We start from the raw sequence: 22,500 nt of genomic DNA on the forward strand, positions 1-22,500 counted from the left end.
TAAATTTTATTATTTATTTTTTTTCAATTTTCTCCCCAATATTAGTCGTAGCCAATTCCTCCCCGTCACTAGGGGGCTCCCACATTAAGGCTACTACCACCACTCAGTCGGGAGGGTGAAGACTATCCTGTGTTTCCTCCGAACCGCTTGACTGCTTGCTCACGCACCGTTAGGGGCGGAGTAACACACTCGGAGGAAAGCGCTAACCGCTCCTTCCGCGTGCGCGAGCTCACAGATGCCCCTGATTGGCTGTAGAGCCGTGATTTATGTCGGAGCACGAGTACCTCTCATCCCTCCCCCCTGAGAGAGCTCGGCCAATCAGCTCTCTCTGTGCCTCTGGCTGTGAGAGGAAAACAGCATCACCCGGGGTTCGAACCAGCGATCTCCGGATGATAGGGCGAGCGCTTTACCACTGCGCCACTCGGAGGCATTGTATAGCGCTTTTAACAATTGTCATTGTCGCAAAGCAGCTTTACACAATCAAAAGAATTATTTAAGTCTGTATGAAATATGAATTTGTATGAATCAGAATGGTCAGTTTGTCCCTGGTGAGCAAGCCGAGGGTGACAGTGGCAAGGAAAAACTCCCTGAGATGGTAATAGGAAGAAACCTTGAGAGGAACCAGACTTAACAGGGAACCCATCCTCATCTGGGTGATAACAGAAAGCAGTAAATGATCTGCACTCATACTGTGTGTTAAGTGGCAGCCAGTTCAGCTATAACAGTTGATGTTAATTGATGTAAATATGGAGTTCAGGTAGTTTTTGGAGACCCAGGTAGACTCATAAGAAATTTCAGTCCTAAACTATCAAGCAACTGCAGCCAAGTCAAGTCCTCAGAGAAACAGCTGTCAACATCAGTCGAGGCCAGAACCATCTTCATGGTAGAGTATGCTGTGTGTGATCTCCATGCTGTGTGTGATCTCCATGCTGTGTGTGATCTCCATCCTGTGTGTGATCTCCACTCTGTGTGTGATCTCCACTCTGTGTGTGATCTCCATACTGTGTGTGATCTCCATCCTGTGTGTGATCTCCATGCTGTGTGTGATCTCCACTCTGTGTGTGATCTCCATGCTGTGTGTGATCTCCATGCTGTGTGTGATCTCCATCCTGTGTGTGATCTCCATACTGTGTGTGATCTCCACTCTGTGTGTGATCTCCACTCTGTGTGTGATCTCCACGCTGTGTGTGATCTCCACTCTGTGTGTGATCTCCATGCTGTGTGTGATCTCCATGCTGTGTGTGATCTCCATGCTGTGTGTGATCTCCATACTGTGTGTGATCTCCACTCTGTGTGTGATCTCCACTCTGTGTGTGATCTCCATGCTGTGTGTGATCTCCACTCTGTGTGTGATCTCCACTCTGTGTGTGATCTCCATACTGTGTGTGATCTCCACTCTGTGTGTGATCTCCATACTGTGTGTGATCTCCATGCTGTGTGTGATCTCCACTCTGTGTGTGATCTCCATGCTGTGTGTGATCTCCATGCTGTGTGTGATCTCCATGCTGTGTGTGATCTCTGTTGTTTACTTCCTGTAGTTTTTTGTGGACTTCCCTTCTTTCTCCTTCTCAGGTTATTCCTGTTTAAACAGTGAACTCTCCTCCCCCTCCTTCATGGGTGCCGACTCGTTTTACGTCCGTGTGAACCTCGACCTGTTCCTGGTGGGGGATCAGCCCTGTCTGCGTGTCGCCTGTGACGACATCCTGCACGTGACCGACACCAGATACAACGGGAAATACCAGTGGCGCTGCACACGTGTGGACACAGACACTGCCAAATCACTGCAGAGTGGAGCTGTCCCTAACTACAGCAGGTACACACACACACACACACACACACACACACACACACACACACACACACACACAGTTATAACGTCAGGTGTGTAAGCTGTAACTGTAAGGGTGTGTGTTATATGTCAGGGCTCAGCAGTTACTCCTGGTGAAGCTTCGCACCATCACACTGCAGCATCAAGACAAGAAGAAGAAAGTAAGACCCTGTCTCGTCTCCTGTCTCACTCTCTGTTCTCCTGCTTGTGTCTCTCACTCTCTCTCTCACTCTCCCTTTTCCCCTTATCTCGTGTGTGTGTGTGTGTGTGTGTGTGTGTGTGTGTGTGTGTCTAGTTCCGGAAGAAGGTTTCTGAGCGTATGAGGTTGGTGAAGGCCATCTCTCCTAAATGTCGAGACGTTGGCTCCTCCTCCTCTGTGCGCTACACATTCAGTAACCGTAAGCTCCGCCCCCTCGTCTCTGTTTAAACACAATATATTTAATCACTTACACATTACTGAGACATGGATGAGTCTGAGATATTAACAGTGTATATGTATGTGTGTGTGTGTGTGTGTGTGTGTGTGTGTGTGTGTAGGTCATGAGGAACACCTGATACCCTACACTCTGGTGCAGCCCGTACAGGTGAAGTGTAAAAGGCCCGTGATTTTCTCTCCGTCTGTTCTCTCTCATGGTCTCATCGAGAGATTACTGCAGCCTGCTGATTCTGGACTGCACTTTGACACCTGTCCTCCAGGTACACACACACACACACACACACACACACACACACACACATATACTTACAGTTACAGCTCAGACAGCTGAGGTGTGTACAGATGAACAAACATAATATAAACTTGCTTTACAGTGTGTGTGTGTGTGTGTGTGTGTGTGTGTGCCTTTCCAGAGCCGATACCAGCAAGTGAGCATAATGATAAGAGTGTGTTTCTCTTGGATCTAACACACACACCAGAGCACACACTCGGCATCAGACTGCAGAGCATCCAGGAGGTCATAAAGCAGGTACGCTGAGGGGAATGTGGGTGTGTCTCTGAGGGGGAAGGTGGGTGTGTCTCTGAGGGGGATGTGGGTGTGTCTCTGAGGGGGAATGTGGGTGTGTCTCTGAGGGGGATGTGGGTGTGTCTCTGAGGGGGATGTGGGTGTGTCTCTGAGGGGGAATGTGGGTGTGTCTCTGAGGGGGATGTGGGTGTGTCTCTGAGGGGGATGTGGGTGTGTCTCTGAGGGGGAAGGTGGGTGTGTCTGTGAGGGGAAATGTGGGTGTGTCTCTGAGGGGGAATGTGGGTGTGTCTCTGAGGGGGAAGGTGGGTGTGTCTCTGAGGGGGAATGTGGGTGTGTCTCTGAGGGGGAATGTGGGTGTGTCTCTGAGGGGGATGTGGGTGTGTCTCTGAGGGGAAATGTGGGTGTGTCTCTGAGGGGGATGTGGGTGTGTCTCTGAGGGGGATGTGGGTGTGTCTCTGAGGGGGATGTGGGTGTGTCTCTGAGGGGGATGTGGGTGTGTCTCTGAGGGGGATGTGGGTGTGTCTCTGAGGGGAAATGTGGGTGTGTCTTTGAGGGGAAATGTGGGTGTGTCTCTGAGGGGGATGTGGGTGTGTCTCTGAGGGGGATGTGGGTGTGTCTCTGAGGGGGAATGTGGGTGTGTCTCTGAGGGGAAATGTGGGTGTGTCTCTGAGGGGAAATGTGGGTGTGTCTCTGAGGGGAAATGTGGGTGTGTCTCTGAGGGGAAATGTGGGCGTGTCTCTGAGGGGAAATGTGGGTGTGTCTCTGAGGGGGAAGGTGGGTGTGTCTCTGAGGGGGATGTGGGTGTGTCTCTGAGGGGGAATGTGGGTGTGTCTCTGAGGGGGATGTGGGTGTGTCTCTGAGGGGGAATGTGGGTGTGTCTCTGAGGGGGATGTGGGTGTGTCTCTGAGGGGGATGTGGGTGTGTCTCTGAGGGGGATGTGGGCGTGTCTTTGAGGGGGAAATGTGGGTGTGTCTCTGAGGGGAATGTGGGTGTGTCTCTAAGGGAGAATGTGGGTGTGTCTCTGAGGGGGAATGTGGGTGTGTCTCTGAGGGGGAATGTGGGCGTGTCTCTGAGGGGAAATGTGGGCGTGTCTCTGAGGGGAAATGTGGGTGTGTCTCTGAGGGGGATGTGGGTGTGTCTCTGAGGGGGATGTGGGTGTGTCTCTGAGGGGGATGTGGGTGTGTCTCTGAGGGGGATGTGGGTGTGTCTCTGAGGGGAAATGTGGGTGTGTCTTTGAGGGGAAATGTGGGTGTGTCTCTGAGGGGGATGTGGGTGTGTCTCTGAGGGGGATGTGGGTGTGTCTCTGAGGGGGAATGTGGGTGTGTCTTTGAGGGGAAATGTGGGTGTGTCTCTGAGGGGAAATGTGGGTGTGTCTCTGAGGGGAAATGTGGGTGTGTCTCTGAGGGGAAATGTGGGTGTGTCTCTGAGGGGAAATGTGGGTGTGTCTCTGAGGGGGAAGGTGGGTGTGTCTCTGAGGGGGATGTGGGTGTGTCTCTGAGGGGGATGTGGGTGTGTCTGTAAGGGGAAATGTGGGTTTGTCTTTGAGGGGAAGGTGGGTGTGTCTCTGGGGAGTATGTGGGCGTGTCTCTGAGGGGAAGGTGGGTGTGTCTCTGGGGAGTATGTGGGCGTGTCTCTGAGGGGGAAATGTGGGTGTGTTTCCTAGACACACCTCACTAAAATATTTGGACATGAAGCCACATCCCCCAATGCATAATTAATATTATTAAATATTAATAATAAACATTTTGAAGGAAAATATAACTGTGTGTGTGTGTGTGTGTGTGTGTGTGTGCGCAGGATAAACACTGTTTGCTGCAGCTGAGCGTGAGCAGTGTTGAAGCGTTGCTGAAGCAGGGTGTGTATCCCATCATCATCCACATTAAACCCAAGGACAAGAAGGGCAAGAAGTTCCGGTGTGTGTCTGTCTCTCTCTCTCTCTCTCACTCACACACACACACACACACACACACACACACACACACACAGCTATATTTTCCTTCAAAATGTTTATTATTAATATTTTGTCACTTTGTCTCTGTGTTTTCTGTTTTTAAAACAGTCTTTCATGGTCTTTATCTTTTTACATTATTTTGACTTGTCTGTCTCTCTCCCTCTGTGTGTGTGTGTGTGTGTGTGTGTGTGTGTGTGTGTGTGTGTGTACAGTAAGCTGCTGCCGTGTGTAGGAGACAGTGATGTGATGGAGGTGATGCGGGTGGAGGAGCTGCAGTTAGAGACTCTCCCTCTGATCTTCAGCACACTGCAGCCGAGCGACTGGAGCTGCACCGACGACCTGATCCACACCGTCCGCCACACCATCCACACCCAGCAGGGGGCGCTCGCCTGGATCGAAATGGACAGGATATAATCATCATCACCATCATCGTCATCATCACCACAGGAAGATGAAGAACTGAACCTGTTGTAGAAAATTAAGATTAAACACTAGTTTACTACAATTCGAATACTTTAATGGGAACAAACTGTGAGAAACCATCAAATACACACAACCATACCTACAGTCAGGTCCATAAGTATGTGGACAGTGATGCTTCTTGCCTGAGTGTTCCATCAGAGTGGACTTTATAAATAAACAGCTGTGATTCCTGAACATTTATTATTATTTTTTATTAAATGCTTTTCTAAGGACAGGGGAACAAACACTGTACCAGCACCCGTCACTGTCCAAATACTTATGGCCCTGACTGAGTGTATATGAATGAAAGCTGTTGACTTTATTAGAACCAGTTTGTAGTGTAGAGCTCTATAGTGTTACTGCTGTGAAGTGATGGTGATGATGGTAATGTAAAGGCTTGTGATGGTGACCATCTGTTCTGACCGCCATCATCACTGAGCAAGTGTAGAGTCTCAGATCATCTCAGGCCCTGAGTGTGACTCATCAGTATGCTCCCTTCACACACACATACACACACACACTGAGCATCTGATGTGAACACTGAATGTCTGTAAATGACGTTAGGGCCGGACTCTAATGGTGGTGTGTTGTAAATGAATCGTCCCAAAGTTAAATAGAAATGGGTAGCTGCAGATCGGAGTAATGGGCGTGTCGAAAGGTAATGGGCGTGTCGAAAGGTAATGGGCGTGTTGAAAGGTAGGGGCGTGTCAGAAGGTCTTTATAATTGGTTGCGCAAGTTGCCTGTTTCACACAAAGGCTAATATTAAACGCTATTGTTCTTTCTAATGCGTTTAAGTACAGCAGCCAACATAATCCTCTATATTAAAATTCCATTATTTTCCTGTAAAATATCAATATTACAAATATTCCTTTCTAAACATTCTACTGCGTTGCCACGGGTTACTGACGTCATCCTGAGTCATGGGCGTGGCTAAAAGGGATATATAGCTCCGACCGGAAACTAACAATGAAATGAATTGTTATGCCTATTGGATCATTTTTCACGTCTAAAACTAATCCTTTCTGTAATACAAAAAGTTTTATTGTTGTACAGTGAGAGAAAAAAAAACGTTAGATTGATGTTCGCATGCCTAATAGAGCTCGAGCTGTATTCCTTCTAGCCTTAACTGTATTAAACCCATAATCAAAATCAAATTACAATTATTTAAAAGAATATAGTACCACAAGCTGTTCATAACATTTTTAATGTAATTGTAATATTTTTGCAATACTATTAACTTTGTATTGGTTAAACAAGACCAAAAAAAGTTACAGAATTAGTCATCCAGAATGTTTTAAACTGACAGTTGTTTTTCTGTAGTTTTACTAAAAGTGCATGAAAACTAAAAACACATGGCCTGATAAAGACAAATATGGTTCATAAAACACCAGAATAAGGAGGAGGACGAGTAGAGTTTAGTAACCTTTAAAGTGGCGCTGATTTAGTAAACAGACACAATTTTAGCCAATAAAACATTTTATTTAGTTCCAAATGTGGAGGCAGAGCTGCTCCGTTTAAGAGCTTGTCTACACAAGTTAAAAAAATAATATTAACCCCTCCACCCGACCCGTACACCCAACCTGCTCATTCATTCATGCTGTAGTAGCAGTCCATCGAACAAAATCTGTCAAACTCTCTTTCAGAATAAAATGCTGTGAACACACCTTTCCGTCCGATGCCATAGTAATATGTGTCTGTCGAACAATTAAATGACGAAAATAAAGGAAACTAACCACACCAGGCCTTACCGCCGCCATGTTCTTCCACGCTAAACTAAAGGTACTTACATATAAATAGGATTACCGCTGATTGGCCAACTCAGAAGCTCCTTTCACCAATGAGAAACCTTTCGACACACCCTCTACCTTTCGACACGCCCCTACCTTTCAAAACGCCCCCTACCTTTCGACACGCCCTCTACCTTTCGACACGCCCTCTACCTTTCGACACGCCCCTTACCTTTCGACACGCCCCCTACCTTTTGACACGCCCCCTACCTTTCGACACGGCCCCTACCTTTCGATACGCCACCTACCTTTCCGCACGCCCCTACCTTTCGGAACGCCTATTGCTCCAGCCTGCAGTTATCCCTACTTGAAGCTAAAGAGCCCTGATGATTAGACGCTGCTCTCTGATTGGTCAGATAGGAAAATCTCCCTGCAGCCCTTGCTACTACGTATTAATATTTTTAAAAAATTTAAACCATGTTTATTAATCTAAGTTTTTAAAGAAATGTTAATGATGTTTACTGTAAAAAAATAAATAAAACATGTGACGTACATTGTCAGATGTGTGCATGTGCACCCTAGGATGTCTGGAGGCAAGTGTAAAAGCAGCGGTGATGAAGATGGTACAGCTAACAAGCGCCAAGCAGTAATGATGAATGTAGTGAAAAGTTCGACCCATTGCAGTGACATGGTGGCTTAGTGGTAAGCAACGTCAACCTGCACCTCCAGTGGTTGGGTTCAGATCCCGCCTCTGTGTGCATGAATTTTGCAGGTTCTCCCCATGTTTGGTAGGTTTTCTCCCGCACTACAAAGATATGCAGATTAAAGCTCATTGGCATTTACAAAATGCCCAGTGTGTGTGTGTGTGTGTTCCTTGCAATGGATTAGGTGCACCCCACATCGAGCCCTCCTGATAAGTCTCCTGAGAGGCTCCAGGTCCCCTGCGACCCTGTACACAGGATGAAGCAGTATAGATGATGACTGAGTGAGTTCATCCACTGGCATGATTCTAAAGAATAAGGACAAGATCATGGAACATGTTAGTTTTATACTGTATAGAGCCAATTGTGTCAGTATCCTGGTACCTACAAAATTTTAGGGCTTATGAACGAATGGGACATGCTGTATATGTACAGCGTTACTTCAACATTACAAATGCTCTGCCGTGTGAAGCAAAGGATTTACAATTGTACGACTGGTTGCGTGTGCAACTGGGAGCCGTTCAAAACTTGTTTCAGTTAGTGAAAAGCCAAGTGAAGCAAGCCTACATATTTCTTCTGCATTTTCTGCCAGACTTAGTGAAGACATGGATTCCAAGAATGTCATCACGGATGGTACAAGAAGAAAAGGGAGACACCTTCAGTTTGGGTTATTAAAGCAGCCGGTGTCAAGAGGAATCATAAATTTAGCTTAAGTCAGGTCTATTGTCTCTTCACTTTAGATTTTACTTCATTTACATGTCTTTGATTGTTTTTATATCTTCTTCTTTGTCTTTCGGCTGTTCCCTTTCAGGGGTCGCCACAGCGAATCATCTGCCTCCATCTAACCCTATCCTCTGCATCATCTTCTCTCACACCAACTAACTTCATGTCCTCTCTCACTGCATCCATAAATCTCCTCTTTGGTCTTCCTCTAGACCTCCTGCCTGGCAGTTCCAACCTCAGCATCCTTCTACCGATATATTCACAATCTCTCCTCTGAACATGCCCAAACCAGCTCAATCTGGCCTCTCTGACTTTATCTCCAAAACATCTAACGTGGGTTGTCCCTCTGATAAACTCATTCTTAATCCTATCCATCCTTGTCACTCCCAAAGAGAACCTCAACATCTTCAGCTCTGCTACCTCCAACTCTGCCTCCTGTCTTTTCTTCAGCGCCACTGTCTCCAGGCCGTAGAGCATTGCTGGTCTTACCACTGTTCTGTACACCTTTCCTTTCATTCTCGCTGGTACTCTTTTATCGCACAACACACCTGACACTTTTCTCCACCCATTCCAACCTGCCTGTACCCGCCTCTTCACCTCCTTTTCACACTCTCCGTTGCTCTGGACCGTTGACCCTAAGTACTTAAAATTCTGCACCTTCTTTACCTCTGCTCCCTGTAGCCTCACCGATCCTCCTGGGTCCCTCTCATTTACACACATGTATTCCGTCTTGCTGCGGCTAACCTTTATTCCTCTGCTTTCCAGAGCATACCTCCACCTCTCCAAATTTTCCTCCACCTGTTCCCTGCTCTCGCTACAGAGCACAATGTCATCTGCAAACATCATAGTCCATGGGGACTCCTGTCTTACCTCATCTGTCATCCTGTCCATCACCAGAGCAAACAAAAAGGGGCTTAGAGCCGATCCTTGATGCAGACCCACCTCCACCTTGAACTCTTCTGTCACACCTACAGCACATCTTACCACTGTCCTACAGCTCTCATACATGTCCTGCACCACTCTAACATACTTCTCTGCCACTCCAGACTTCCTCATACAATACCACAGCTCCTCTCTTGGCACCCTGTCATACGCTTTCTCTAAATCTAAAAAGACACAATGCAACTCCCTGTTACCTTCTCTGTACTTCTCCGCCAGCATCCTCAAAGCAAATACTGCATCTGATGTACTCTTTCTAGGCATAAAACCATATTGCTGCTCACAAATGCTCACCTCTGCCCTTAACCTAGCTTCCACTACTCTTTCCCACAGCTTCATTGTCTGGCTCATTAGCTTTATACCTCTATAATTGCCACAGCTTTGCACATCTCCCTTGTTCTTAAAAATTGGCACCAATACACTTCTCCTCCATTCCTCTGGTATCCTCTCACTCTCCAAGATCTTGTTAAACAAACTTGTCAAAAACTCTACTGCCACCTCTCCTAAGCACTTCCATACCTCCACAGGTATGTCATCAGGACCAACAGCCTTTCCACTCTTCATCCTCTTCAACGCCCTTCTCACCTCACTTCTACCAATTTGAATTGTAGACTCTTTGATTGTTTTTATATGCAAAACATAATTACAGTGTTGGAAGTTGGTAACATTTGTAATATTTTAGGAGGACTGGAACGGATTATCTGCTTTTATGTTATTTCTTGTGGGTTAATGCGTTTTAAAACATGAAATATTTATCTTAAGAGCTGGCTTGTGGAACGGATTAAACTCATATGCAGAGGATACAGTATCACTGCAGGTTCAGTTGAATACGTTTGTTCATATAGTGTATAGAAAATAGTGTGCCTGAAAAATAAAGAGGTAAAAAAATCATCCAAATTTCAGTTAATTGAATGTAACAACAATAATTACATATTTTAAAAAAGTAAATATAATTGTATTGTATTTCACTACTGTTGTACAACCATGTATGTGACATATAGAATTTTTCAATCTATATCATTTGTGTAAATGTGTAGAGTGGTGGGGTTTGTCTCCCTCTAGAGGAGATGGTGTAGAGTGGTGGGGTTTGTCTCCCTCTAGAGGAGATGGTGTAGAGTGGTGGGGTTTGTCTCCCTCTAGAGGAGATGGTGTAAAGTGGTGGGGTTTGTCTCCCTCTAGAGGAGATGGTGTAGAGTGGTGGGGTTTGTCTCCCTCTAGAGGAGATGGTGTAAAGTGGTGGGGTTTGTCTCCCTCTAGAGGAGATGGTGTAGAGTGGTGGGGTTTGTCTCCCTCTAGAGGAGATGGTGTAGAGTGGTGGGGTTTGTCTCCCTCTGGAGGAGATGGTGTAGAGTGGTGGGGTTTGTCTCCCTCTAGAGGAGATGGTGTAGAGTGGTGGGGTTTGTCTCCCTCTAGAGGAGATGGTGTAGAGTGGTGGGGTTTGTCTCCCTCTAGAGGAGATGGTGTAGAGTGGTGGGGTTTGTCTCCCTCTGCTGTGTGACTGAGTGTACTGCACTTCCGCTCTCACACACAGGGAGACAGTGAGGTGTAATGGCGGATTGAGGAGCTTTACTGCAGCGCTGCATTACAAACATCACATTAATCAGTGTGTGTGTGTGTGTGTATACACACTCCGCCTGCGGGGACTCACCGCGTGTGTGTGTGTTTAGTGCTGTTTATTTAAACTCCGTGTGTGTGTGTGTGTGTGTGTGAGGAGCTGAACCTACACCTGATATGTCCTGATAAATACACACACACATCACAGGTAAGTGTACACACACACACACACACACTACATTAAGTTATTAAAGCTGTGCTCTTTATTCTGTTTCCGGATACGGTGTGAGCTTAGCCACAGGTGCTAACTGTTTTTAGCCTGTTAGCATGATGACATGGTTCAGTCGACGCTCGTGCCGTTTCCTCACACGTCATCACAACACATTATTAATTTTAATAAAGGTTTAAAGTCAGTATTAGTGAACAGACTCGGGACATTTATATAATTTAATCACACACGTCTCGGGGGATTAATGCAGTTCCCCCTGTGCCCACCCGTATTCCGGAGCTGTGTCCTGCGCTGCGGGGATTGGCCCCTGGGAAACCCAAACACTCCTCTGATTGGTCAGCTCCACTTCCTGGTTCAGATGGACGCGATATTACTGGCTGGTCGTGTCCGAGGGGGCGGGACCTGTCGGAACACCGGCAGGAAGAGAAACACCGACTTGTTTACAAGTTAGCTTAGCATGCGTTAGCTAGCCTGTGTGCTGCTGTACGGCTCTGTAAATAAAACATGTTTAATATCACAAGTTTTATATCATAAACTCAGTGTCACGTGCAGCTTTAGAGTTAGAGTTTAATATGATTTATAGTTTATTTAGTGAGAAGTGTGAAGAGTTATAAATAAGTGTGTCTCTACACTCTGGTACACACACCCACACATTTAGATAGATGTCTTTATGTCTCACACCCCCTCACATCTCTACACTCTGGTACACACACACACATTTAGATAGATGTCTTTATGTCTCACACCCCTTCACATCTCTACACTCTGGTACACACACACACACACACACACATTTAGATAGATGTCTTTATGTCTCACACCCCTTCACATCTCTACACTCTGGTACACACACACACACACACACATTTAGATAGATGTCTTTATGTCTCACACCCCTTCACATCTCTACACTCTGGTACACACACACACACACACACATTTAGATAGATGTCTTTATGTCTCACACCCCTTCACATCTCTACACTCTGGTACACACACACACACACACACATTTAGATAGATGTCTTTATGTCTCACACCCCCTCACATCTCTACACTCTGGTACACACACACATTTGGATAGATGTCTTTATGTCTCACACCCCTTCACATCTCTACACTCTGGTACACACACACACACACACACATTTAGATAGATGTCTTTATGTCTCACACCCCCTCACATCTCTACACTCTGGTACACACACACATTTGGATAGATGTCTTTATGTCTCACACCCCCTCACATCTCTACACTCTGGTACACCCACACATTTGGATAGATGTCTTTATGTCTCACACCCCTTCACATCTCTACACTTTGGTACACCTTCACGTCTCTTTAATACACCATGGTAATTGGATTCGTTCATCTTTAAACTTCAGTATGTTGTTACACTTCAGTATGTTGTTACTCTGTGATACTCCTGTTATGAGTCGCTGCTGTTTGAACTGTCTGTCTTTGTTCTTCTACGTTTTGATTTAATCTGTCTGTTGTTTCAATTGTATTTGACTCTCTCACAGTGTCCTATAACTGGTTACATGTTGTTGTGTTTGTTATATACAGTAGAACCTTAGATTACAAGCATAATTCATTCCGGAAGTGTGCTCGTATTCCACAACACTCGTAAACCAAATTTATTTTTCCCAAAAGAAATAATGGAAACTTAAATTATTAGTTCTACAGTCTAAAAAAAATAAATACGTAAAAACAATTAATACAAAATATAAAGTAAATCCAGACAGATAAGTGTTACCATTTCTGCACGCAGGCACTGTGTGTGTGTGTTTGTGTGTGAAGCTAAAGTAAGAGGAGAGAAATCAGTCCTTCCTGTCTCTCTATTCTTGTATTATACAGTAAACCTTCTCCCTCACTTATTTGAGTTTTTTTACACACACACACACACACACACACACACACGATACATGATACTCGATAATTGTAAACCAAGACTTGTTCGTTTTCCAGGTCAAAATTAATTAAAAATTTTGCTCGTCCTGCAGTCGCAAACCGCGTTACTCACAATCCCAGGTTTCACCGTATTTAATTCGTTTGGTTTTAAGATACTCTCTGACTCGTGATTGTTTTACACCATGTAATATATAATTTGTAGAAAAGCTATATAATTTGTTTCTCCTTATGATTTTATGTATCTGATGTCATTATTTTCAGGAGACTAGATTTTTATAAAATTACTGTTCTTTCCTTAACTGGTGAAACCCCAGCCATGGGAGGGTTGAGACTGTGGCGTCCCATGCAGTCGAAAGACCAACAACACCACCACTGTTCTTTCCTTTACTACATGTGTGATTTCTACATCTTTATGGACATACTTGTGACTCTCATTCTTTATATGTTCTTCTGTTTTAGAGTTTAATGGAAGACTTCAAAAGTCAAGAAGAAGATCAGAGTAATCCGGTTTGTCACAAGGTGCGTGCTTTATGGTTTAACACAGACATGGCAAAACCAGACTTTTAGCTAAGTAAAGTGTTTAATTTGTTGAGTTTAGTGTCATTGGGTAGGTGCACTGACATTTACAGAGTTGATCTTATTCCTAACGTTCCGGTGTCTTCTCATTTTAGGACACAACGCAGATACTTAAAGGTAAACATCTAATTGACAGAAGTATTTTTATGGAATCCCATTTGCATAATACTTGACATCCTGCCATAGATCTGCTTTTAGTTGAGCTCATGTGTTTTTTGGTGTTTCATTCAGAATCGACCACATCTGCGTCCTTAAACTGTGTGACTCTGCGCAGTAGTTCCACTCCGTCCTTGTCCCCTTATCCTGCTCCTGGGGGCCCCACGGTGTCCCCCGCAGGTGAGAATAATGCAAAGCAAACCGCTGTGGCAAATGGACAGGTCCCTCCCGCAGCGTCTCTGTGGCACATGTCCCGGGAAGTGCCACCTCGTTTCCGTAACCATCAGGAGCCTAAGATTCTGCTGAAGAGAGGACAGTCACTAGATGGGATTTCACCATTCCTCCACACAGGGGATCAGTCGAATGCAAACACTACACAACCCTCAGGTGGGCCCATAACTGAATAATTATATAAAAACCTTCATAACTCGCAGACAAAACACTGTACATCCTGAATTACTTTTCTTTGCTTATCAGGTACGTGGGTTTAATGTAATCAGACATTTCTGTATAGCTTAGTTTAGCATTGTTTCTGTTTTATTTTATTGTTTTTTTTTCCCTAGATCCTAATGTAACACACTTGTCTGCTTTTCTTACCATCTTTAGCTTCTCTATCTTATGCAAATTCCACATGCGGTCCAGATTTCGAACCCCCGCTGCTGTCTCAGGGAATGGATAAGATTGTAGTGGACGGCTCGGACCTGCAGGAATGGCCCAGTATTGTGGACAGCACCAGGCAGAACGAGGTCTTGAGCAAAGCTGCGAGAGAATCCAGTCAAGGCATGCAAAAGAACAAGACAGGGCAGGTGGAGCTTGGTGTCACTGCAGACGGAGGCAACTCTGAATCAACCCTGCCTTCCTCTTGTGAAACATCCTTGAATTCTACAGATGTAGAAAGTGTGCAGCAAAATACCCAAAGCCAATGGGAGGACAATAGGGTGGAGACAGTAGTGGGACCAAAACAAGCAGAAGCTGATATTGCTGATTACGGCAAAGGGTTAACTGAGGCAGTGCAGCTTTCTACTTTCAGTTCAAATCTAGAAGCCTTAACTCCTGATTTATGTCAAAGTAGGACAGGTGGAGAACTGCAGGAGACTGGAGAAGTGTGGGGGACCTCTGAGGAAAACCAGGTAGGAAGGAAAGTCACTGGAAACAATGAAGTCAGCAATGATGTATCTACAACAGTCTGGGATGAAGAAAGAAGTGGTCTAAATAAGCCGGCAGCTATAGTTCGACAGAGTGACATGCCAAAAGAAGACATGAGTGAACATGTAAGGGAAAGCTCCACAAGTTGTTTACAGGACACTCAAATTATCACCACCAATACAACAACACTCGATAATGAGAAAGGGATAAATGAAAGGAAGTGGGAGGGATCAGAGTATGCGTCCGCTGACCATGGAAGAACCGAAGATGGGACTTGGTCTCACAGCAATTCCAGAGCTCAAGCCCAAGGCAATGAAGTGTCCTTACAGAGTATGATTAGTCGACGGGACCTGGATCCCAGAGTACTTTGTAACACAGGCTGGGGGCAGTCCCCGATCAAGCAGGGCATCGCCTGGGATCTGGAGGTGGACGTTCACTCTGAATCAGGTCAAGACTGGAAAGCTCAGATCGATCAAAACAGACCCACCTCTCCTCAGTGGACCAGAGACGTGCCAGGCCATTTAAAGGGAGGCAGAATCCAAGGGGCAGTGAGTAAAGGGGAGCAAATTAATGAAAAATTAGATACTAAAGATGGTGCTCTACTGACAGGGAGAGGCAACAGCTTGACAGAGGCTGTTGAGGTTGAACAGGCAGGAGGTTGGTGTGGGAATAGGAGAGATGGTGGGCAGCACAGAGAAGCAGACAGGGGCAGTTGGGGCCCAGGAGACACTCAGTGGGGTGGAAGCAAGGGTAAAGCCGGCCAAGGTGACAAATCATGGGTCGACTCTGAGGACGATGGATGGAGAAGCAAACAACACCAGGGATGGGGCAACAACCATCACTCCCAACATATTCCAAACACTCCAAAAATACTGAAAGGCCCAAATCAGCAACAAGTGCAGCAATCCCAGTCCCAACTTACTCAGCCAAGAGGTTCACAGGAGTCCAAAGATCTACCTGCAGGTCCAGTGGCACTGAACCAAAGCTCAGGATGGAAGCCTGGTTCCATTCCCCACACATCTTCAGCCATTGAACCAAGTGGTTGGGAGGAACCCTCACCTCAGTCCATTAGCAGGAAGATGGAGATTGATGATGGTACCTCAGCCTGGGGTGACCCTACTCACTATGAGAACAGGAGTGTCAACATGTGGGAAAGGAGCAACGTGCAGCATAGGGGTCAGCCTTCTCAACTAAAGCATGAGTCCATGCCAGGCCCCACACCGACCAGCAAAGACAAAAACACAGGTTGGGAAGATGTCCATTTCTGTAATACAACAATGTGGTTTGTGTTGTAATAGAGTGACGATCCTTTATAATATTGTCATGCAATATCTACAGGATGGGAGCGGAGTACCAATGCACCTGAACAGGTTATGGAGAACAGCAGTGCAGGATGGGGGAAGGCCTTTGATGCTCCCTCGAGCTGGAGGGATACAGAGGAACCTGGGAAAGGGACAGGATGGAGCAGGTCCCGCTCCAATCCACCTAACACTGGTAAGAGGTTTTTTACATTTCTTGGCCAGATGCAGCAACCAATACTTTATGGGATCTACTTACTTTAACCATTGAAAATTTACCATTACTTTTGTTTTAGTTTTAATCCTGCATCCTGAACATATGAGCTCTAAGCCAGTTTCAGCTCTGCTTATGAAGATAAAATATCCTGATTTATTATTTTCTGTTCTTAGATGTCTCCTACAGTCATTCAACAAAAATGTTAGACCCTAAGGCTCTAGCTGGTTTTCATGATATGAGCTGGATACTCTGATTTAGACCCCTCAGATCTTCGGCTACAGTTTGATCTTTGCATAAGCGATGTGCTTATTTCTCCACAGCTTCGAAAACTATGCAAGATGGCTGGGGCGATGAAGGTTTAAACACGTCACGCCATTCCAGTTGGGAGGAGGACGATGGTGGTCCTGGCATGTGGGGTAACAGGTCTCAGGAAAACACTTCCTCCTTTTCTTCTGGGGGTTGGAACCAGGGTCAGAGTTGTAGGAGAACTGCAGCAAAGGTACGTAAGGGTTATGGATAAGCCTTAGGATTTTTACGCTCTAATTTCTAAATGATTTTGTCAATCGTATGTTAAAAGTTGTTGTGTTTTCTCTCAGGGTCCTCTGAAGGGCAACGTTGGGGGTCCCTGGACAAGCTCGGTCACTCGGCAGTTCTCAAACATGGGGATCACGGTACTCAAAATTGAGTGATAACATGGTTTAGGAGCTATTTCCAATGCGAACAAAGTGCTTGCTTAATAAATGTAAAACTTTCAGCGAGGTAAAAGTATAGTGTAGTATACGTAGCTAACATGGATATTGACTACTGGCTTGGATTAGGAAGAAGACGCTGTCTCAGCATCAGACAGGAGCAGAAGAGGGATGAACGACTTTAATGGTGATATGAGGAGGGGAGGAAGAGGAGGAGGAAGCTTTCGCTCACATGGCTTTAAAGAACCGGGCACGGTAGGACCCTACACTGAAACCGTATAAAAAAAATATAATGTACATAAATGGTGTATATGGTTTAAACTGTGTAGCACAGATTCTTTCAGTTGTTACTTGTTTTTGGGTGACGCTTCACCCCTCAGTCTTCTCTCCAGGAGGTGAAACCCTGCTCACTTTGGTTAAGGTCTGCTGATGGACTCGGCCAGTCAAAACCCTCTCACTCTCTCCCTGTTGTGTTGGAGTGTGTTGTGGATCAGTGTCTTGCTGCATGATGATGCTCCCCCAAGTTAGATCAGATTTTCTCAGACAGAATGTTTCTTTAGATTCCTAAGTTCATTCTGCTGCTCCATCATCAATAAAGATCAGTGAGATCAGTTGCCCAAGCCCAAGCCATGATAATACCAAGGATATAGTGATTGTGAAGGTCCAGAACAACACCAGTACTGATGGTTTTTGTTGCTAATCATTTCCTTTTTGTGTCAGGGAAATCAAAAAAGGAAACACAAAAGAGTTTTCATTTTAGAAAATAAAAGATCTTTTTGAGGCTTTTATCTCCTCATCAAAATATGTTGGAATACAAACATAAATAGAGTTCTCTCATAGCTTTGGTGTATTTCATACCGAATACATCATTGTGCATGTGTTTAATAACGTGACTATATGGTAATGCCAAATAACACCACAAGGTGTCTCCTCTTTCTCTTCTGGTAAACCAGAATGTGTGTACGGTGCAGCTCTAATTGACCTTCATTTCCCCGTCTATGATGAGCGGTGTAGTGAGTGTTGTATTCTACACTCTGACAGAGTGACTGTAGTGTTGTGGAGACTGGACTCGAGTGGACTCAGGATAAAGGTACAGAGTGGAAATCCCTACATACAAAAGTTCTCACCTGTCTGTGCTAATTGGCTATCCTGAGTATATCACTGAGTGCAGACTTCTGGCTCTTACTCATTGTTTACACCACTCTGTGTTAGAACTTTGTGGCAGAAGGTGCTGTTTTGGGTGGTATTATAGTGCCAGATATTAGATCCTTCCTGAAGCTACAGCTGGAGAGGCTACTGTTGTCACATATAGTTGTAACACTAATAATTATTATTTATTGTTTATGGTTATAACCAACACAAAGCGGGCGCCACACAACAGAAAAACATCAGCAATTGCCATCAGTTAGGAGCAACTTATTTGTCAGATAACAAAGCAAATATTGACTGATAGCGATGTACAGCCGATAAATCGGTGCGCCTTTAGACACTATCCCCACCATACTTACCCCAGTGTTGGGTGTAACGCATTAGGTCTGCTATTTAAGTACTCAATTGTTTAGTTTTAATTTTTTTAAAGTGTAATCCGCTATTCAGACAGTTTATGTAATCTGTGAGCCAGACAGCAGTGATTCTGTTAGTGAGTGTGAAAGTCGTCCTATAGACCCTGTCCCCGATAACCAAACCCCCCTCTGTTATTCCTGCTGTTATACTCCTATCTCATCTATGCGGTTTGACTCGCGGTGAGACGCGGTGTTAGGCTTTGTGAGCCACCGTGAGTGACCGCCCGACTTTCTGCAAAGTTCTGCAAGGTCTGTGAGGACCGACGCACGAAAAGATGAAAACCTAATAACAGTCAAATGTAGCAGTAAATCATGATGAACCGTACTTACAGCCACCGCGTAGGTGAGATGGGGGTATCAGTGGGTGAGATGGGGGTATCAGTGGGTGAGATGGGGGTATCAGTAGGTGAGATGGGGGTATCAGTAGGTGAGATAGGGGTATTAGGTGGTGAGATGGGGGTATTAGGTGGTGAGATAGGGGTATCAGTGGGTGAGATAGGGGGATCAGTGGGTGAGATAGGGGGATCAGTGGGTGAGATCAGGGGTATCAGTGGGTGAGATTAGGGGTATTAGTGGGTGAGATTAGGGGTATTAGTGGGTGAGATGGGGGTATCAGTGGGTGAGATAGGGGTATCAGTAGGTGAGATGGGGTATCAGTAGGTGAGATAAGGGTATCAGTAGGTGAGATAGGGGTATCAGTAGGTGAGATGGGGGTATCAGTGGGTGAGGTGGGGTATCAGTGGGTGAGGTGGGGTATCAGTGGGTGAGATGGGGGTATCAGTGGGTGAGATGGGGGTATCAGTGGGTGAGATGGGGGTATCAGTGGGTGAGATACGGGTATCAGTGGGTGAGATACGGGTATCAGTGGGTGAGATACGGGTATCAGTGGGTGAGATACGGGTATCAGTGGGTGAGATGGGGGTATCAGTGGGTGAGATGGGGGTATTAGGTGGTGAGATGGGGGTATTAGGTGGTGAGATGGGGGTATTAGGTGGTGAGATAGGGGTATTAGTGGGTGAGATTAGGGGGATCAGTGGGTGAGATTAGGGGTATCAGTGGGTGAGATAGGGGTATCAGTGGGTGAGATAGGGGTATCAGTAGGTGAGATAAGGGTATCAGTAGGTGAGATAAGGGTATCAGTAGGTGAGATAAGGGTATCAGTAGGTGAGATGGGGGTATTAGGTGGTGAGATAGGGGGATCAGTAGGTGTGATGGGGGTATCAGGTGGTGAGATGGGGGTATCAGGTGGTGAGATGGGGGTATCAGGTGGTGAGATGGGGGTATCAGGTGGTGAGATGGGGGTATCAGTAGGTGAGATGGGGGTATCAGTAGGTGAGATGGGGGTATTAGGTGGTGAGATGGGGGATCAGTGGGTGAGATAGGGGGATCAGTGGGTGAGATCAGGGGTATCAGTAGGTGAGATAAGGGTATCAGTAGGTGAGATGGGGGTATCAGTAGGTGAGATAAGGGTATCAGTAGGTGAGATGGGGGTATTAGGTGGTGAGATGGGGGTATCAGTGGGTGAGATAGGGGTATCAGTGGGTGAGATAGGGGTATCAGTGGGTGAGATAGGGGTATCAGTGGGTGAGATAGGGGTATCAGTAGGTGAGATAGGGGTATCAGTAGGTGAGATGGGGGTATCAGTAGGTGAGAGGGGGGTATCAGTAGGTGAGATGGGGGTATTAGGAGGTGAGATAGGGGGATTAGTGGGTGAGATAGGGGTATTAGTGGGTGAGATAGGGGTATTAGTGGGTGAGATAGGGGTATTAGTGGGTGAGATAGGGGTATCAGTGGGTGAGATGGGGTATCAGTAGGTGAGATAAGGGTATCAGTAGGTGAGGTGGAGTATCAGTAGGTGAGATGGGGGTATCAGTGGGTGAGGTGGGGTATCAGTGGGTGAGATGGGGGTATCAGTGGGTGAGATACGGGTATCAGTGGGTGAGGTGGGGTATCAGTGGGTGAGATGGGGGTATCAGTGGGTGAGATACGGGTATCAGTGGGTGAGATAGGGGTATCAGTAGGTGAGATGGGGGTATCAGTAGGTGAGATGGGGGTATTAGGTGGTGAGATGGGGGATCAGTGGGTGAGATAGGGGGATCAGTGGGTGAGATCAGGGGTATCAGTAGGTGAGATAAGGGTATCAGTAGGTGAGATGGGGGTATCAGTAGGTGAGATAAGGGTATCAGTAGGTGAGATGGGGGTATTAGGTGGTGAGATGGGGGTATCAGTGGGTGAGATAGGGGTATCAGTGGGTGAGATAGGGGTATCAGTGGGTGAGATAGGGGTATCAGTAGGTGAGATAGGGGTATCAGTAGGTGAGATGGGGGTATCAGTAGGTGAGAGGGGGGTATCAGTAGGTGAGATGGGGGTATTAGGAGGTGAGATAGGGGGATCAGTGGGTGAGATAGGGGGATCAGTGGGTGAGATCAGGGGTATCAGTGGGTGAGATCAGGGGTATCAGTGGGTGAGATCAGGGGTATCAGTGGGTGAGATTAGGGGTATCAGTGGGTGAGATAGGGGTATCAGTGGGTGAGATAGGGGTATCAGTAGGTGAGATGGGGTATCAGTAGGTGAGATAAGGGTATCAGTAGGTGAGATAGGGGTATCAGTAGGTGAGATGGAGTATCAGTAGGTGAGATGGGGGTATCAGTGGGTGAGGTGGGGTATCAGTGGGTGAGATGGGGGTATCAGTGGGTGAGATACGGGTATCAGTGGGTGAGGTGGGGTATCAGTGGGTGAGATGGGGGTATCAGTGGGTGAGATACGGGTATCAGTGGGTGAGATAGGGGTATCAGTGGGTGAGATAGGGGTATCAGTGGGTGAGATAGGGGTATCAGTGGGTGAGATGGGGGTATCAGTGGGTGAGATGGGGGTATCAGTGGGTGAGATGGGGGTATTAGGTGGTGAGATGGGGGTATTAGGTGGTGAGATAGGGGGATTAGTGGGTGAGATTGGGGTATAAGTAGGAGAGATAGGGGGATTAGTGGGTGAGATAGAGGGATCAGTGGGTGAGATAGGGGGATCAGTGGGTGAGATAGGGGTATCAGTGGGTGAGATGGGGGTATCAGTGGGTGAGATACGGGTATCAGTGGGTGAGATAGGGGTATCAGTGGGTGAGATAGGGGTATCAGTGGGTGAGATAGGGGTATCAGTGGGTGAGATGGGGGTATCAGTGGGTGAGATGGGGGTATCAGTGGGTGAGATGGGGGTATCAGTGGGTGAGATGGGGGTATTAGGTGGTGAGATGGGGGTATTAGTGGGTGAGATTAGGGGTATTAGTAGGTGAGATAGGGGTATTAGTAGGTGAGATAGGGGTATTAGTGGGTGAGATAGGGGTATTAGTGGGTGAGATAGGGGTATCAGTGGGTGAGATGGGGTATCAGTGGGTGAGATGGGGTATCAGTAGGTGAGATGGGGGTATTAGGTGGTGAGATAGGGGGATCAGTGGGTGAGATAGGGGTATCAGTGGGTGAGATCAGGGGTATCAGTGGGTGAGATGGGGGTATTAGGTGGTGAGATAGGGGTATTAGTGGGTGAGATAGGGGTATCAGTGGGTGATATGGGGGTATCAGTAGGTGAGATGGGGGTATCAGTAGGTGAGATGGGGGTATTTGGTGGTGAGATGGGGGTATTAGGTAGTGAGATAGGGGGATTAGTGGGTGAGATTAGGGGTATTAGTGGGTGAGATGGGGGTATTAGTGGGTGAGATGGGGGTATTAGTGGGTGAGATAGGGGTATCAGTGGGTGAGATAGGGGTATCAGTGGGTGAGATAGGGGTATCAGTGGGTGAGATAGGGGTATCAGTAGGTGAGATGGGGTATCAGTAGGTGAGATGGGGGTATCAGTAGGTGAGATAGGGGTATTAGT

The 22,500-nt window shown here is 46.3% G+C and overlaps 3 protein-coding genes across 3 annotated transcripts in view; all 3 read left to right on the plus strand.

Annotated features, from left to right (window-relative positions):
• The window catches only part of zmp:0000000896 (caspase recruitment domain-containing protein 10), a 29,121-nt gene extending 23,816 nt beyond the window's left edge, over positions 1-5,305 (plus strand). Inside the window, exons 22-28 of the mRNA XM_053489660.1 lie at positions 1,573-1,813; positions 1,923-1,989; positions 2,124-2,226; positions 2,366-2,524; positions 2,678-2,793; positions 4,588-4,703; positions 4,954-5,305. Coding sequence (XP_053345635.1) covers positions 1,573-1,813; positions 1,923-1,989; positions 2,124-2,226; positions 2,366-2,524; positions 2,678-2,793; positions 4,588-4,703; positions 4,954-5,155 — 1,004 coding nt within the window. The 3' untranslated portion in view covers positions 5,156-5,305. The remainder of the gene's footprint in view (positions 1-1,572; positions 1,814-1,922; positions 1,990-2,123; positions 2,227-2,365; positions 2,525-2,677; positions 2,794-4,587; positions 4,704-4,953) is intronic.
• Positions 1-22,500, plus strand: part of polr2f (RNA polymerase II, I and III subunit F) — a 133,438-nt gene that overhangs the window by 91,076 nt on the left and 19,862 nt on the right. The window lies entirely within an intron of this gene.
• The window catches only part of LOC128516185 (trinucleotide repeat-containing gene 6B protein-like), an 18,566-nt gene continuing 6,892 nt past the window's right edge, over positions 10,827-22,500 (plus strand). Inside the window, exons 1-9 of the mRNA XM_053490498.1 lie at positions 10,827-11,056; positions 13,449-13,508; positions 13,661-13,682; positions 13,797-14,108; positions 14,328-16,112; positions 16,206-16,361; positions 16,703-16,881; positions 16,979-17,053; positions 17,201-17,326. Of these exons, the coding sequence (XP_053346473.1) occupies positions 13,455-13,508; positions 13,661-13,682; positions 13,797-14,108; positions 14,328-16,112; positions 16,206-16,361; positions 16,703-16,881; positions 16,979-17,053; positions 17,201-17,326 (2,709 nt within the window). The 5' untranslated portion in view covers positions 10,827-11,056; positions 13,449-13,454. The remainder of the gene's footprint in view (positions 11,057-13,448; positions 13,509-13,660; positions 13,683-13,796; positions 14,109-14,327; positions 16,113-16,205; positions 16,362-16,702; positions 16,882-16,978; positions 17,054-17,200; positions 17,327-22,500) is intronic.

Source organism: Clarias gariepinus, chromosome 28 (genome assembly GCF_024256425.1).
Source record: "Clarias gariepinus isolate MV-2021 ecotype Netherlands chromosome 28, CGAR_prim_01v2, whole genome shotgun sequence".
NCBI lineage: Eukaryota > Metazoa > Chordata > Actinopteri > Siluriformes > Clariidae > Clarias > Clarias gariepinus.